This window comes from Labrus mixtus, chromosome 21, assembly GCF_963584025.1.
Source record: "Labrus mixtus chromosome 21, fLabMix1.1, whole genome shotgun sequence".
Classification (NCBI taxonomy): domain Eukaryota; kingdom Metazoa; phylum Chordata; class Actinopteri; order Labriformes; family Labridae; genus Labrus; species Labrus mixtus.
In genome coordinates, this window is record NC_083632.1 from 14529876 (window position 1) to 14547964 (window position 18089).

The window sequence follows — 18089 nt, forward strand, 5'->3', positions numbered from 1 at the left end:
GTCAAGTGAACTGTCAACCGTTCATATTTTATGAAAGCTGGAACAAAAGAAGAAGAAGCACTACGCCTTGGCTGTGTCTAGTCTGCCGGAAATGTAAACTAAGAAGAAGAAGGCGGAACCTTCGACGCGGGGAACCCGGAACAAAAACACTGACGGACCAATCATCACGGGCCAGACGAATCAAACTAACCGCCGAAACTTTAATTTCACACAAAAAAGAAGAGAAATAAAAGAGGAAAATCTGATATTTACTTCCAGTATTTAAGAACATTTTGTGACTAAGTTAAGCGGACAAACGGGATGGAGGAGAATTCATCGAAGCGGAACTGTAAGTAAATATTTACAACAACGTTTGAAACAGCTCGCTGCTAGCTCACGGTTCAAACATTATTTACAGTCTGTGGTTCAAACATTAGATTTAAAGTCTTCTTATTAAGGTGTATGAAGGATTTTACTGCTTTTCTTAACATATATTCAGACCAACGTTTGTCCTAAACATGAACTTTACTGATGACTGTGAGTGTTATGTTAATTATACCTGAGGTTACATATTTTACAGACAGGTACGTGAGGGAAACACGAATAAATAATATGATTTAAACATTACCAGGATTCATGTATTCTTAGTTTGTGCAGTAAACTGTGAAGTAGGAAACTCTGGAGACCCTCCACAGATGGAGGTCGGAGCTTTCAGAGAGGGACGTAAGACTCCTTCACACAGGCCGAATCAAAAGACACAACTGGACCACACACATCACTTAAGCGATATTTATTAAAGAGGACCCTTTATACCCCTTCTCCACCTTTTCAAACAGTCCCCCTGTGGTCTAAATGAAACATCTGTGCTGTGCTTTGGTCAAAATATAACATGAATCAAGCACCAGAGGAGGTTTGTGACCCTGTATAAACCAGCTCTCTCAGAACGCTCTGTTTTGGTGTGTGTGTGTCTCTTTAAATGCAATGAGCCCCCCCCCCCCCCCCCCCCCGAGTTTTCCTGTCACTCCTTTCACTAGCAAGAATAAAAATGGCGGACCTGTGCAAAAGTTTTGCTTTAGGCTTGAGGTGGAGTCCATGGGTGGAGATACCAGGGGAGGGGAGGGGATTTTTAATTTTTTTAATTTTTTTTTACCAGAATCCCACTGTGACATCACAGGGAGAGTAAATTTGAAACAGAGCATTTTTCTCTGTGTTGTAAGACTTATGCAGACCACAAACAAAACTAGATGGGTTTATTTCACATGTTGTGGGTCAGTAGACACTCAGGTTACCAAAATATATGTTCAAAAACACTGTAGAAGTGGATTTTTCACAATATTTTCCACGCACTTCGACTCCCTCAGGGTCCCACTTATGTCAAACCTTTGAAAAACGACATTCATTTCACAAGACAGGTTCTCAGGAGACGAATGAATCCATCAAACATTGCAGGCAAACTCCTGAATGCACACAAACATTGGCAACGTTGATGAAGTTTAATGAATTTAAGAGTGTTAAGATAACCCTCCTCTGTTTTCACTCAGGTGCCTCTCTGCCCCTCTCCGCCCTGCGACTCCTCGTCCCCCCGGTCAGACTCGTCTCTGCGGCCGTCTGGCATACGGTCCAGCAGAAACATGTGGCTGATTATGGGATGCTTGAGGAGTTTGTTTCCATGGTTACGGACATTGTTCCTGAGCTATTCGCCACTCGCCAGAGGGCCCAACTAGTCCTGGGACTCAGAGCACGGGTGAGGAGGATAGACGATCAACTATTGACCTGTAATTGATGGAATGCAGTCACTAATGTGGCTGGTAATGTGGGATATAACTGCAGCTTACTTTGTGAATATTTTCAATCGACACATACTATTGATTGCTGTGCTAAACTACTTCAGAGGAAGACTTTGTTTTTGAGTCTCAGTGACGAACACAAGCTTTTTTCCGTGTTTTCAGATGATTCTGGAGCTGTGCCGGTTTGAAGCGGACTCTGAGCTGGTGCAGCCTCACCTGGACAGAGTGCAACACCTGATTCAGGAATGGGTCAGAGAGGTGAGTTCTCTTCTTCTACCGTCATACTCTTTAACATGATCTGTGTATTCTGCAGACAACCGTGTGATGCCCATTAGGGGTGCAAACGAGTACTCGGGTACTCGCTCATTAAATAATAATCGGTTACAAAAAAAATGTAATCGATAATCGTTTTGTAGTCCACATTTTTGTAAATGTTTCTTGTTGCATTGTGGGTTCTAGGATAGGCCTAATTCAAAACAGAAAAAAAGGAGCACGAGCGCAAAAAGAAAATAGATGACAAACAAAGCGCTGATAAAGGCTCTGTGCTGAAACGCGTCCGTTATTGATCCGTACGCTGCTACCCTAACAAAAATATCCCTTTAATTAACCCCCCTATGAATTCACAATGAACAAAAAGTCCCAAACAAACGAAATATGCAATATGATCTACGAAAGTTCAGTTCAAATTGTCTTTTTAGTCCACAGAAAAAGAAGGACTTTCACTTTGCGATTACCGCTTTACTCCGCTAAACCAATGATGTTTGATCATCCAGGACAGAGCAGCATAACTAGATGTTTTCCTATATTTTGGATTTTTTAGATGATTATTCTTTTAATAACTACAAAACAGAACAACCTTATAGGGAGAAATAGCTCATAGCGGACGGACGAGCGAGATTGAGCGAGTGTGTCATGACGCACAGAGGAGAAAGATGAAACAGTTCACCTGTTCTATTGTAACTTCATTTACCAGAGTAAAGTGTGCTCTACACTGTAGACTGTAGTCTTTGTTAACAGAATGTTGCTGTTAAAACAGCTTCAACGTGCGATGAGTGCGCATTGATGTCTGCACGTCCTCTCACCACACTCACTGCTCTAATTATAATAAAGTGTTAAAATGGTCATAACACGTCTGTGTGAATTTTTATTTGAGGTTTTCTGTCTGTTGAAGTAAGAAATGTCATATTTGAATGTTAATACAAAGGAATCTTACTAACAATTATTAAAATCCAGAAGATTCAAATTAATCAATAGATACAGTCGGCATTGCGTCATAGTTGGGGGCGGGGCCTCCTCTGGGGGAAAAGAATCACAGAAAAAAAAAGAACTACAAAACGATTACTCGAGTACTCGCTTTAACAATGGGAAGAGTAATCGATTAGAGAACATTTTGCATTTCTGCACCCCTAATGCCCATGTCATGTCATGCTACGTCATGTAATGTCATACTATGTCATGTTATGCTAAGTCATGTTATGTTATGTTATGATATGCTATGTCATTTTATGTCATGTCATGCTGTCATCTTATGCTAAGTCATGCTATGTCATGTTATGTTATGTTATGTTATGTTATGTTATGTTATGATATGCTATGTCATTTTATGCTACGTCATGTTATGCTACATCATGTTATGCTAAGTCATGTTATGTCATGCTATGTCATGTTTTGCTGTGTCATGTAATGGTATGTCATGTTTTGCTTTGTCTTGTTATGTTTTTGCAGGCTGGTGCAGAAAATAGAAAAGTGCCAAACTCTGAGTTTGTGGATCTGGTTAAAAACTTGCTGAAGAATCCAGAGGAGAGGGAACACTTCTTTCAGGTCAGTGTGAATGTGTCTCTGTAACTCTTTAAGTGTATGAATATCAAACAGCTCTTTTTCTCTCCATGCCGATATCAGGCTTCCCGTTGCATCCTTAATATTGTGTGTAAAGAAGAATAATTTCCTTCCCATCTTTCAGAAAGTCTTTCCTGAAGAGTTTGGACCCAGGTTTGAAGACACTCTTGACACCTTGATGTGGACGTTTCTGTCCAGACTTGAAGAGTTTCTTCCTCTTCAAAGTTTCCATCAGGTTTGTGCACAATCCACATGAAATATAACTTTGAAATCACTCTCCAGGAACTCCGGATAAAGCACGTGGGGAAACTTTGAAGTGAACATACTTTGCATGAGTGCATTTGAGGTTCAGCGTAATCTGTTGTAGCTTTTTCCTGCCTGACGTCTTCCTCTTCCTCCAGGTTTCCTCCATGTTTGGCGAGGTGTCATCAGTTTTGGAGGACTGCATGAACTCTGTCTCCGGATGTGAAGAGCTCAAAACCCTGCTGCTGTATCAGAAAGACCTCAGCCGGCTGGATCACAATGGCAAGCTTTAAGAGTTATTCATTTCTTTAATATCTTGTCTCGTGTTTAGTCATTTTAATCTCATCTTTGAATCCGACCTCAGCCTTTTGCTGCATGTCGTCCCCCACTCTCTCTCCTCCCAACATTTCCTGTCTCTCTTCAGCTGTCCTGTCTGGTAAAGGCAAAAAGGACCAAAAAATACCTGTAAAAAGACACGAAAAAACACAACTTCTGTGTCTTAATGAGACGCCAACTTGACTTGAAAAACATGAGTATATAAATGGAGTACTGCTGCTCTCTCTCTCGGCTAAAGTCCTTGATAGAGTGCGCCCCCTCCCCCTGTCCCTCTCTCTCTTTCTCTTCCTGGTTTTTGACTCTATCCACTGTCCTATCCCTGTAATGAATGACTAAAAAGCTCAAAACAAAATCTGGGGAAGGTAACTGTTTGGGGGCTTGTCTGGGATCCAAACGTCAGTATTTAAATGGACTATGGCTTCTCTCTCTCTCTCTCTCTCTCTCTCTCTCTCTCTCTCTCTCTCTCTCGCTCTCGGCAGCTTTCAGTTAAAAATATGACTGATGGTTTGCGTGTCCCATGTATGGAGGCTAAAGTCCTTGAAAGCGGGCGGCCCGGGTTCATATCCGGTCTGAGGCTCTTTCCTGCATGTCATACCCTCCCCCCCATCTCTCTCTCTCCGGTTTCTAACTCGATCCGCTGAAACTCCAAGAACCTCAGCTTTATTTTAATGATTCAGTTAATAGTTTCCTTACACTTTGTTGTTGTTTCTTTGTCTTTCAGATGGCTCCTTGGATGGGGCCTGCATCATTTCAGCTCTCAAACTTCACTCTGTTGACATAATGGATGCCCGAGCACAAGCTGATGTCTGGGAGAAACCGCTCTCGTGCACGTCCGACCTGGAGAGGGAGTCTTTGGCATCACTTCACGGAGCGCCGATAAAGACGGACACAAACCCCGAGGATCAGACGAGTGACGCGGAGGTCTGTGAAGCTAATTGGACTCTTCGGGAAGAGGAAACAGCCCTGCCTGGCGGAGAAATCACCCCTGAGGAAAGCCTTCTGCAAAGGCAAGAAGAGGACGTTTGTTTTAATATGAAAGAATGTCACGTTCAGCTCAAAAGACTGGACTTGCCGCTCTCTGCGCCTTCTCGACCTGTGAGAGCAAACAGAGGGCTGAGGATGAAAAAGATTCTGTTGGAGGAGAAGAGAGATCTCCGTGGAAAGATTACTCCTGACCCTAAACCTGCTCCGAGAAAGAGAAAAACACGCAACAGGACTCTCTCTGAGGCGTGTGACGAGGAGGATTCAAACATGTCGTATATTTCTCCCATCAGTAACTGCAGCGAAGACGACTCGTGGTCTTACTACTCCGACAACGACTCTTTCCATAAGACTCCGAGTCCGAGTGTGGCTGATTCATGGTCTAACTACTCTGATGACGGGTCTGTCTTTGAGCCTCCGGTCAGGACTTTCACTGACGAGGAGTCTTTGTCAAGCTGCTCGAATGAAGAGACGCCTTTGGTGGGTGCTGAAAATGTCTCCAATGTGAAAGCGAGCGCCACAAAAAAGAAAGTGGAGTGTTTTATCTGCAAGGAGCTCATCAACACGAGGCTGAGAACTCACATGAAAACTCACTTCCCCACCGGCGATTACGCCTGCCCTCGGTGTGACAGCAGGTTCAAACTCTTGATGTCTCTCAAGCAGCACTTAAAAAGAACCTGCTTCGAGTACGGGCAGCGGGAGGTGGATCCGGAGAAGCCGGACCAATCCAAAAACCTCTACAAGTGTGACAAATGTGAAGAAGCGTTTAGGTATAAAGTGTCCCTGCAGAAGCACAACCTGACCCACCACGAGCTGTACTGCAGCGTGTGCAGGAAGGTGTTACGGGACGCAGCAGCGTTGGCGAGGCACAAGGCGTCCCACACGTTGTTTCAGTGTACCCGCTGCGAGGAGACCTTCACGCTCTACAAGCCCTTACTCAAACACTGCCAAAACATCCACAAAATCAACAAGCCGTTCAGGTGCAACCGCTGTTCGAAAACGTTTTCCAAGCTGCGCGTTCTGATCGCTCACGAGTGGAAGCATACGGGTCACCTCCCGTTCCAGTGCGCCCAGTGCAGCTTGAGGGTGAAAACAGACGCAGATCTCGTCTCGCACCAACGAGTCCACACGAGAGAGAAGCCTTACCTGTGTGCAGAGTGCGGCAAGACTTTCGCCCAGAGGTCCAACCTGCTGCGACACTTAAACCTCATCCACAGCGAGTCCCGAAACGAGAAGAAGTACTCCTGCTCTGAGTGTGAGAAATCCTTCAAAGAGAAAGCCTCCCTGAAGAAACACCAGAGGAGCAAACACTTTGAAACCCTGACGCAGTTATTCCGCCACCCGTGTCAGTACTGTGGAAAGATGGTCGCTGCTTCTACCATCGCCAGACATAAACTAATCCACACGGGGGAGAGACCCTTCAAATGCACCGTGCCCGAATGTGAGAACTACTTCAGGTCGACCTCTGAGGTGAAGAGGCACGTCCTCATTCACCACACCACGGAGAGGCCGTATAAATGTGACGACTGTGGGAAGGGCTTCGTGAAAAAGTGTTACCTCAACAGTCATGCTAAGATTCACTCGGGAGAGAAGCCGTTTGTCTGCCACTGCTGTGGCAAAGCTTTCCTGAAGCTCTACAGCATGCATAGACACAAGAGACTGGTACATACGGTCGAAACAAAGTGAAACTGAGCGCTGATGGTGCTCTGTTTATCTGCTGTGTTTCTTGGGCCTGCACTCGCTGTAAAAAGAAGTCTACGACACAATGAGACTACATCTCTGTGGATTCGTAGCCCCCTCATCTCTTCTTTCAAGTCTTCTTCCACACGCCATAACGTTCATTTTGTAAATGACGGTCCTTTTTAGAGTCAAAAACAGTCACGGTACACGCTGTCTAGTTTGTTCCTTGAAAACGTTTTAGTGCTTGCAACTGACCGCAGGAAGTTTACAAATATTTGGTACCTCATGCTCCTTTTTTTGTCATGGTCAAATGACAGAACAGGTATTGATCAGTTTTGATTTTTCCAGAATATATCCATTCTCTACCACTTATCCGAGGTCAGTTCTCGGTGGCAGCAGGCTAAGCAAGTTGCCCTAGACGTCCCTCTCCCCTGCAATGTTTTCCAGCTCCTCCTGGGAGTTCCTGAGGTGTTGTCAGGCCAGACGGGATTCATAATTCCTCCAGCGAGCTCTGGGTCTACCCCTGGATCTCCTTCCAGTTGGACGTGCCTAAAAGACCTCCCGAGGGAGGCAACCAGGAGGATCCTGATCAAGTGCCTGGACCACCTCAACTGGCTCCTTTTAGATGTGAAGGAGTAGCGGCTCTACTCCGAGCTCCCCCTGAAAGTCTGAGCTCCTCCCCCTCTCTCTAAGGCTGAGCCCAGACACCCTCCAGAGGAAACTTATTTAAACCGCTTGTATCCACGATCTCATTCTTTCGGTCACTAACCAAAGCTCATGACCACAGGTCACAAAGATCGACCGGTAAATCGAGAGCTTTGGGATATAAGGTCTTTACCACAACGGTCCAACGCAGCACTTGCAATTCTGCTGATGCTGCACCAATCCGCCTGTCAATCTGGCACTAGTACGATATCGAAGTTTAATATTCTGGTACTGTGACAACCCTACATTGTATAGCAGCCTACGCTACAGTAAGAGTATGAATGGTTTTTATCAGTAGGAAGACTTGACTAAATGACAGCACACCACAAATCATTAACCTTTTATTTTATATATAATAATCAAAGCGCCACCTGAATACGAAGCAGGGCCCGACCGATTTGGGATTTTTCGGTCTGATACTGAAATCCATATTAGGGAGAGAAAATAAATCTGATACAGATATATCAGCTGATATCTTTCTTAGATTTGTCTTCTAGATGAATATAAACACAGTTATTGTGATGATGAAATGCAGTTATCAAACACGTGTTGAAAAGATTTATAATGAAGATGTGATGGTTACTCAACTGGAAAGTAACTGCTCATCACCGCTCGACACTGCAGAGTGATGATGCTTGTTGTAATCCATATAGCGCCCTCTGCTGGTGACAGTGAACTGCTAGTGTAATACAATGAAAATCATGAAATGATGTTTGACTGGTGAATAAATCGTGTAATATCGGCGCATATTTGCAATAAAATAAGCCGATACCGATAATCACTGGACGTGCTAATATCGCCAATCTCGGTCGGGCTCTAATACCAGGCAGAGGAATTTATCCCCCAATATCTTTTTCCTTTTCCTATTTTCTTTTACTAGAGCATGAATGCAGAAATATAAAATGAAGATTTATTTTGGTTTCATTTCCTGTAACAATTGTATGTGTTATGTATAAAGTGGTAACACAGTGCATGACTTAATCGTTTTATTTTTATTTTTAAAGATTCATTTTTTGGCGTTTGCCTTCATTTGAGTGGACAGTGGATAACCAGAGAGAGAGAAGAGCATGACATGCCAGAAGGAGAACAAACCTTGAACCCAGCCGCTCGATTCAAAGACTATAACCTTCGTACATGGGCTGCGACTGTTAAAGCCTGGCTCAAGGGCCATGACAAATATGAAAGGACACAAATAATAATGTTTGATTGTAAGAAAGTAAACTAATGAATGAGAACTTCAAATGCTGAGTGTATCCGTCAGTAAAGTCAGTCGTGTGAACTTGGATGTGTCATAAATTAAGTGTGGGGTGTTGTGAAGCAAAATGTCATTTTTTCCTCCAGTAGGAGTCACTTTTTGAGGCCCGGAGTTTCACAGGACCTCACAGACTTATAGCCAATGTTTTCAGTAAAGTCAGATAAATCCAGATATAAATAACAGCTTTGTGTATATAGAGCTTTACAAACAACAGAGTTGATCCAAACATACACAAGACAACAAAAACAGAAGAATGAAACAAAGAGAAAATCAAGAGTGATGAAAAGATATCAGAATCAGAATTGTTTTTTTTATTGCCATGTACATTTCCACATAAAAGGAATTTGTCTTGGTGTTTTGGTGCAAAAACAGTTAACAAAGGAAATAATAGCAAGAACTTAAATAAAATAAAATATAAGAAGTGTTTACAAATATCTATAAAAGAGTATAAGAAATATGAAAACACAACAGGTGCAGTTTTAAAAGTCCAGTAAGGGTTAATGAAAGGCCTTCACATTATTGTGATGTCTGTGTTATGTGGGGGAGGGGGAGGGCAGGCTGACAGCAGAGGGGAAGAAACTGTTCTTGTGGCGAGAGGTTTTGGTCTTGATGGATATGAATGTAAAATATGAGTTATCATTTCAAGAATAATGATAGTAATGCAAGTATTATTATTATTATTAATAATAATAATAATAATAATAAAAATAATAATTTCACAATTTCCCAGTCTGGGATCAATAAAGTAATTATATTCTAATAATAATAATGATAATAATTATATTAGGCATGATATAACTGTACTGAAGAAATGTGTACAGAAAAAAATAACCAAGTATCTTGTTATGTATGACTTAAATATTTTGATATAGTGAGTGAGAGACACTCCCGCTGTGATGATGCGGAACTCCACAAACACTTCTGTTCTGTTTCCAGCCGGATTGTTGTTCCGGACGGACCGCAAACCAACCGTTGACGCACAAAGATCGCCCGAGTGACTCTCCGGATCCCTTCATCGTTAAAGACTCAGTTTGACTCTGATCGACAGAAGTTCATAGTTTGTCCTGATTGTAATGTAACACCGGGATCACGCAGGATGGACGGTGAGTTTTAACGGTTACACTCGTTTGTTTGGCTAGGCCTCAACGCAGCCCGCGCGCGGGAACATTAACGTCAGGAAATAGTCATTAATTTAAAATATAATGTCCTAACTAACTAATTTAAAACACTTTATACTGCTGTTGGTATCCTTTTATTACCCGTAAGGCGCAACGACATCGCTAGGCTTCAGGAAATACATTTTTTTAGTGGTTCAGTTTGTGAGCTACATGCTAATGCTATGATAGCTTTGCTAACGGTCGCTAAACCTTTTCTAATTCTTTAAAATGAAGTTTTATTCTGATGTAACATAAATATTATAAACCCCGTAAGAGAGGAGCTTGTACGCTGGGTGTGTGTTAATGTGTGTCACTGTTACGTCGTGACTTTTAAAAGCAGCTGTGATAGTTATTTAGCAGACATGATAACATCAGGATAATTAAGTCTCCTCATGTTGTCTTCATGGTGTCTTCATGTTGTCCTCATGGTGTCTTCATGTTGTCTTCATGTTGTCCTCATGTTGTCTTCATGTTGTCCTCATGGTGTCTTCATGTTGTCTTCATGTTGTCCTCATGTTGTCTTCCTGTTGTCCTCATGGTGTCTTCATGTTGTCTTCATGTTGTTCTCATGTTGTCTTCATGTTGTCTTCATGTTGTCTTCATGTTGTTAGTCTATGAAACCTTCAGAGAAGATTTGCCTGATTTGAAGCTTAATAAAACTCCTCATTTAACTGATACTGACGTCAGTAAAAACCCTAATATCAGCTGCCTCCTCCCTATGTGTCCACTTTCTTCTGATTGGTCGGTTCCGAAGGCCTCAGGGGAGCAGAATACTGCAGAGCTGCCAGAGACTGCTCTGTAGTCTCAAGAGGTTTCAACCTTACGACAAGGCTTGAAGCTGTCTTGTCTTTATGCACAATTTGAAGGTTTTTCTACACCACTTAGTAATGTGTCCTCTTTTTGTGTTCATCAGGAGCATTTTCACGCATTCATGCATTCATTTAAAAACATGTAGACTTTGAGTTCTTGTGTTTCTGTTCTATTTTAGCCTTAAGAGTTCCTACAGCTGAAGCTTCATGTAGGCTCTGCAGCCTTTGTTTATAGGCGTATAAAGTTGCATATAACCGGGATGGAGTTGTTTTTGCGGACTTATTCTTAAGTTTCGTTTTCACCGCTGTGGAGCAAAAAAAGGAGGGGGAGACGCGTCTGTCGGAGCATAAACTATAGCATGATAGAATAAACATGTAAGCCCGGTTCTACGATCTCTCTCGCTTTGGGAGATCGTCAGCACGTTCAAATCCTTCACGATCTCAGATCGTTATATCACACACCACTACACTCCAGCATCATTCTTTTTACGTCATGTCTTACCTCAGGAGACCCTGGCCCCCCTCCTGTCTGACAGGGGTAGTCACCAGCTGTGAATTGCATGTGTTAACAACCAGACCAGGAGGATTTCTGGGGCAGTCCTCCTGAAATTTTCAGGAGTGCATATGTGACAACACCTATATTTACCCAATGTCAATCAATTCTAGTGCAAACCACCATCAGAGCTCTTCCACAAGTGCTGCAGACAGTACTGAGAGAGGTGTAAAATGTGGAGTCAGAGCACAATTTGCTTTAAAAACAAAACAGTGGCACAATTTCTAATCTACCTTAGCATGAAGTGTCTCAATGTATACTGTGTGTATCATGACTGCAGCTGTTTCTGTTTTTAAATAACTTTTTTTTAAAAGATTGATTTCCCTGTTTGCAGGTCCCACTCTTCCCCTCTCTGCTCTGCGCCTCCTGGTCCCACCAATCCGGCTGGTCTCTGCAGCCATCTGGCAGACAGTAGAGCAGAAAGTCGTGTCCGATTATGGGCTGCTTGAGGAGTTTGTGTTCATGATTACGGAGATTGTTCCCCAACTTCTTTCCACGAGACAGCGGGCTGAACTCATTCTGGGTCTCAGAGCAAGGGTGAGTCAGAATTAATATACTTGATCGGTGTCATGGAATTTGAATCTGTGAGTCTTAATTTCAAATCTCTTGATGGCTGATTGTTTTGTTGAGTTTTCAGAACAAAGCATGTGGAAGATGGAAGTTGAGGACATGTCTCTCTCATGTCTTGTACTTACATATTCCATCATAAAGTGTTGTTAAGATACAATTGACCCTTTGTTGGCTACATGATTGGTCTGCTGACCAAGAATCAAAGAGCCTCCTGTGAGTCAGTAGAGGCGAGACGGCTAGCAGCCAAGGAAGGACAGCTAACATTGGCCGACATCACTAGCATCAGACATCCATCATATTTGAAATGATTTTAAGACAGGGTTTTTTTTATAGATTTTGAGTTATCCTCATACACCCTACAACTGTCTCCCTGTACAGTAGCCAAAGAGGGCGCGGCTTGTCAGAGGGTCGAATGGTGTTTTATGAGATGTGAAAGAAGCTCTTCTTCATGTGACTTTGGACCCTGCAGTATGTGCAGGCCTTCAGACAAAACCTTTGCAGTTTTCTGTTCATGCTTTAGTGCAGAGGGATATTGCTACTGCAGTGCAGTGGATTATTTTGAAATTTGATGGATGGAAAGTTTTCTAACTGATCTTATTTAGATTTGCATTTGCACCGTGCTATATGACACGTTACACGTGCGTTACAAAGTTGGATGTAATGTGAAATGAAAGCAACAGATTCATGAATCAGGAACGTTTGACCTTGATGTATGATTATTGAAAACAGACGATTCTCCCCTCAGAATCACTTCCTCATTTTTGCTGCTTCCCTCTGATTGTAGCTCATCCTCGAGTTGTGTCGATCCGAGGAGACGGCTGACCTCCAGATTATTCAGCCACATCTCGACCGAATGCAGAACCTCAGGTCCCTGTGGAACGTGGAGGTGAGTCTAAGCCTCAGCAAGGAATATCTGAAATGGTTTTATTTACGTTACGTTAACGTCATCTGTGATTGTGAAATACGGGGAAGTTAACCATTTAAAACCATCTTTTCTTGAAGGTCGATAATCCAGAACAGGAAGCCACCGACTCGCATTTCATGGGTCTAGTCCGAAATCTGCTGAGAGATCCTGAAGAGAGGAGAAACTTTTTCCAGGTTTGACTTTTTACACAGATTGATCTCATGTTTCATGGTATGTATGGATCACGTATTTAACAATGAAAGATTTGCTTTGTGTTCCAGGATGTTTTTCCAGGGGACTTTGGCCCCACGTATGACAAAGCCATTCAGACTCTGATGTGGCTCTTTCTGTCCAGACTTGAAAAGCTTCTTCCTACTCAGACTCTCCAACAGGTACACCTCAGTCAATTCTAGAGTGTGTTCTTTTTTTTTTTCCACACACACATTTCTCCTTCTGCTTTAGACTCCTACACACCCACACAGAAGCTGTTCAGTCTCGTAGTATTCAGACTTTCTTAAATCTATTATAGAGGCCAACAATAGAAAGATGTACTTCCATTGTCTCACATTAGTTTTCTTTCTGTGTTTGTCAGATTGCTTCTCTGCTCAGCGACACGTCGGCTGTTCTGAACGAATGCATCGAGACTTTCACTCAACCGCAGGAGCTAAAGACCCTGCTGGACACTCACAAAGACCTTAGCCAGTTAGGGGACATAGGTAAGCTTCTCAGCACTTGGTGTGTGGTAAATTTTACATGTAGGTTTTGCAGAGAAATAAAACAGAATTGCACAATACATTTTTTTTTAATACTAAATAAATGTTGTCTCTCAGCTAAAGTAATCATTTGAATTGGGCAGTTACACCATAATATTAATCATAATTGATTAATTATGTCCCTATGAAATCTGTTCCTGTGATCTCTTTTTTTCAGATTCTTACATCGTTGACAGTGGCATCTTGTCGGCGCTCTGTCTCCCCCCTGTGGAAAGAGTCGTGATCGTCAATGAACAAACAGAAACGGATGCAGAGTGCGGACATGTCTATACAGTCTGCACAGAGATGGAGGTGGAATCTGAGAACAAGGAGGTTTATGTGGATGGAAGCAGGGCTGCGGGAGAGTGCGTGCCGACACAGTGGTTTGGTATCAGCAGTGAGGTCAAGGCAGAAATTGACAGCCAGGCTGCCATGGACCCCATCGAAGGCGCTGAGGCCAGTGAGAGCGAAATGGCAGAGGAACAATCTGAAACGCTGATGATTGGGGAAGACGGACAGGTGACGGTGCTCGACATAGAAGAAAAGAAGCCAAAAAGACGAGGCAGGAAGAAGAAAAATCCTGAGGATCAGGACTTTGAGCTGCAAAGCAGAACAAGGGGAAAACAAGAGCAAGAATTTGACGTCTTGTGGGAAAGACCGGTGAGGAAGAACCGGGGGCTGAAGATGAAACGGTACCTGTCACAGTGGAGGAAATCAAAGACAACGGCCAGTACTGCTGCCAACAGCAGTACTAAAAAGTATGGCAGAGGCCGAGGTGCAGCCAGGAGCAATGACGTGGACGAGAGAACGTGCAAAGTGTGCGGCATAGTGGTGGCTCGTGCCGCGCTGTTGGAGTGTCACATGAATCAACACTCGCAGGATCTGCCTTTCTCTTGTCCTTCGTGTAAAAGGTTTTATAAGAGCTTGCGTTACTTGCAGCAACACAGATGTCCAAATCAGCCAAAAGGAAAGCCTGGCAGGAAGCCAAAGCAACAAGGGCCTGCAGCAGGTGAGGGAGAACACTCATCCAATCCTTTGGACACAACCAGTGAAACACAAGCGTCAGACAACGCAGACCTGGATCACTCGCCTTCCTCCAAAGAACCCGGACTGAGCCCAGACGACAAGAGTATGGCCGAGGGTCCTTTTTTCTGCCCTCACTGCAGCGGGGAGTTCAAGTGCAAACAAACTTTCAGGTTTCATTTAAGGAACATTTGCTACAGCGAGCAGCAGGTTGACCCGGAGAAGCCTGAGGATGAGAAGCACTGTTTCAGATGTGACGAATGCGACAAGGCGTTTAAGTACAAATCAACGCTGGATTCCCACAAACAAACTCACAACCCGCTTTACTGCGAGGTGTGCATGAAGCTGGTGCGTGACTCGGAGGCGTTGGCCATGCACAAAGAATCTCACACTCCATTTCAGTGCAACCGGTGTGAGGAGAACTTCCCCGTGTTCAAGTCACTTCATAAGCATTACATCGACGCCCACAATCCCACCGAGCCTTTCACCTGCACGCACTGTCAGACGACGTTCACCAGTCTGAAGCGTTTCATCAGACACGAGTGGAAGCACACCGGATATCAGCCGTTCCAGTGCGCTCACTGCACCAAAAGATTCCGATCATACTCGGACCTCGTGGAGCACCAGAAGAAACACACTAAAGCGTATCCGTTCCTCTGCTGGGAATGTGGGAAGAAGTTCCGGCATGGTGTAACTCTGACGAGACACGTTGAGCGTGTTCATCACTCCGGAGAACCCATAATCGAGAAACCCTCGGCAATCTTCACCTGCGCCCAGTGCGGGAAGACCTTCACGTCCAGGAGATGCCTTCTTAAACACGATAACTTCCATCACAAAGGGCAGCGATTCCCATGCGAGCACTGTGGGAAAGGATTCTTTGGGAAGGACGCTCTGGTGAGGCACACGCTGATCCACACAGGAGAACGGCCTTTCAAGTGCGACGACTGCGACAAGTCTTTCAGATCATCGGCAGAGTTAAAGATACACAGGAGGTATCACACCGGGGAGAGGCCGTTCAAATGCAACATCTGTGAAAAGGGCTTCGTCCAGTCCTGCTTTCTAACCTTACACATGCGGACGCACACAGGAGAGCGGCCGTATGTCTGTACAGTTTGTAGCAAAGGCTTCTCAAGCCTGCACGGCCTGAAAAGACACAGGAGACTTGTTCATGCATAAACATGATACTAACTCCCTTAAGGATGTTTTGTTTAAAGTTCTCCTTTTGAAGGAGCTCAGCAACAGCTTAAATTAAAGAACTGCAGGAAGTGAGCGTGCTCGAGAACGCCTCAGCAGTGTGGATCCTGACTGAAATAGGAGAATTAAAACCAGGTGTTCCAGTGGAAGGACATCTACTCTGAAATAGTTTGCCATGTTGCTGCAGTCGCAGTTCGGGTTGGCAGGAACAGTGAAATTGTAAAGTGCATAATAAAAATCTAACTTTGTATTTTTGACAGGAATGTTTGCTGTAGTTCTACAAAAGATTTGTATGTATAAATGATATAAACCTTGTTTCCTTATCAGAATTGATTTCTTTTTCTTGAATAAATTAAACCTTTGATTTCAAGTGTCATCGGATTAACTCAAGAGGGATCTGAGTCGTGATTTGGAGCTTTTCAATTAGCAGTTCTGGTTTCCAGGTAGCTGATTTTAATGCAGGTAGAGGGCATTAAAAAGAAGCTCTTATTAAATATGTTCTACAGATTCAAGATATTTAAAGGTCACATGCAAAATACTCTTCACCATGTTCCTCTAACTCTAACATGTGTCTCTAGTCTGTCTAACAATCTCCCAATGATGAGAGAAGTCCGTCCTCTCCGTCTTTTGCCTGCTCCACTTTTCAGAAAATGTGTGCTCAAACAGGCTGTTTCGAGATTTTCCCTTCATGACATCACAAAGGGCAGTAACCCCTCCCCCAGATGGGTGACACTCCCACAGCTAGGTGTTTGTTCTGCCCTCTAAGTCTGCCTTCTCACCGTAAACAATAGGACATGGAGCGAGAAAGCCGAAGACACCCAAGCATCTTCCAGAGAGGGGGTGTGGTCAGACACAGCTCATTTACATTTAAAGGTACAGACACAGAAACAGCCTGTTCTGAGCAGGGCTGAAATAGAGGGGTTTATAGGCATGATTAAATACAGGATCAGAGTGGATTTAGATAAGAGAAGCATATCTGTAAGTAATTAAATAAGTTTTTACCTCTGTGCGGCAGATCATTTAGCGTGCACGCTGAGCAGACATGTTGAGAATGTCACCATTAAACCTGTTCTGTCATTCCTCACTTGCAGGTCTCTTGTGAGGAGACACAAATCCAAAGCTGTTTGTAAAAGTGTAATCTCTGACAATGCAGCAGCCAGTATGTCCTACTTCTAACTTTAGATTCTGGTTCTGAATGCTCTGGATTTGTTTGGACCAGAGAAGGTAGACTCCTCGGTTTGCCAGATATGATTCCAGTTATCAGGTCAAACCAACAGGTGTTGCAGCGATGGAAGCGGGCAAGAGAACTGTTTCAGATGGAAGTGATTGTACCCGACCTAAAAAGCCTCTGCATGTTTCTAATAAGCTCCACGAGCAGAAACATGCTCAAACTAGAATCAATATTGGAGATGCTTTTGAAAAATGGAGAGAGGTTAGAACACAGAAAGGTTTACAGACCGATGCAGAGCTGGCTAAACACTGAAGCTTCAGTGTCCACCACATGGCAACCTGCGTTAGCATCGACTCTAGAGAGGAGGGGGCGGGGGGAGACAGCTCTCTACAATGTTTAGAATTGAGACTGCATTACCCATTTTAAACACTAGGTGTCAGAGTTACATATTGCTCATTTGAGCACCTGCCAGGTATTGATATCAGCTTCCATTTATCAAAGGCCAGATTACAAATTATTGTTAAGAATCAAAATCAAATTACAGTTAAATTAAAGAAATACCATACTTACCACTTTTGTAGTCTATTTAAGTACTCTCGCAGAATGAAGAACATTCAGGTAAAAGTTTGTTATCAATGTTAATATATTCACCTGGCATGATTTAGAGTTCAAGTTTGCCTACTCGCTACGTCTAATAGATGCATTTACTAAAATGTGCAACTAACTCCTGTTAACAAAATATATAATTGCTTCCCGTCTATTGTTGACACTGTCACATTTTTGCTGCCATGAAACGTCACATATATGTCACAACTCCAATTTCCCCCTGGTGATTACGGGCCGTTCATGAGTTCGTTAACACGGTAAATTCGATGTTTCCGAGGAGCACCTGAAGGCAGCATTTAGTAACCATGAGTCAAGTTTAGATTGGCAATCGCTTTCAACCCAACACACCTTTACTAATTATTTTGCAACAAAACACAAAGTCATGTTCCTCGTGTGTGTAAACGTGTTTGGTAATGAAAAAACGATCCATTCACTGTCAATAAAGTTATTTTACAAAACATTTTCACCCCAGATGGGACTCGAACCCACAATCCCTGGCTTAGGAGGCCAGTGCCTTATCCATTAGGCCACTGGGGCTAGGTAATAAC

The 18089-nt window shown here is 43.4% G+C and overlaps 2 protein-coding genes and 1 non-coding gene across 3 annotated transcripts; 2 read left to right on the forward strand and 1 right to left on the reverse strand.

Moving 5' to 3' along the window:
* The first annotated feature begins 150 nt into the window (after positions 1-150).
* On the forward strand, positions 151-8516 carry LOC132955349 (zinc finger and SCAN domain-containing protein 12-like). The gene is made up of 7 exons (XM_061028176.1): positions 151-328; positions 1521-1723; positions 1929-2024; positions 3492-3587; positions 3727-3837; positions 4004-4127; positions 4903-8516. The coding sequence occupies exons 1-7, from the start codon at positions 301-303 to the stop codon at positions 6846-6848; spliced, it is 2604 nt and encodes an 867-aa protein (XP_060884159.1). The 5' UTR covers positions 151-300; the 3' UTR covers positions 6849-8516.
* A 1214-nt stretch (positions 8517-9730) lies between these two features.
* Positions 9731-16154, forward strand: LOC132955240 (zinc finger protein 624-like). Its single transcript, XM_061028006.1, has 7 exons — positions 9731-9905; positions 11656-11858; positions 12676-12777; positions 12894-12989; positions 13077-13187; positions 13388-13511; positions 13726-16154. Exons 1-7 carry the CDS (start codon positions 9899-9901, stop codon positions 15744-15746), a joined length of 2664 nt encoding a protein of 887 aa, XP_060883989.1. The 5' UTR covers positions 9731-9898; the 3' UTR covers positions 15747-16154.
* A 1851-nt stretch (positions 16155-18005) lies between these two features.
* Positions 18006-18078, reverse strand: trnar-ccu (transfer RNA arginine (anticodon CCU)). The gene has a single exon. It is a non-coding gene; the product is annotated as a tRNA-Arg (tRNA).
* Positions 18079-18089: the final 11 nt, after the last annotated feature.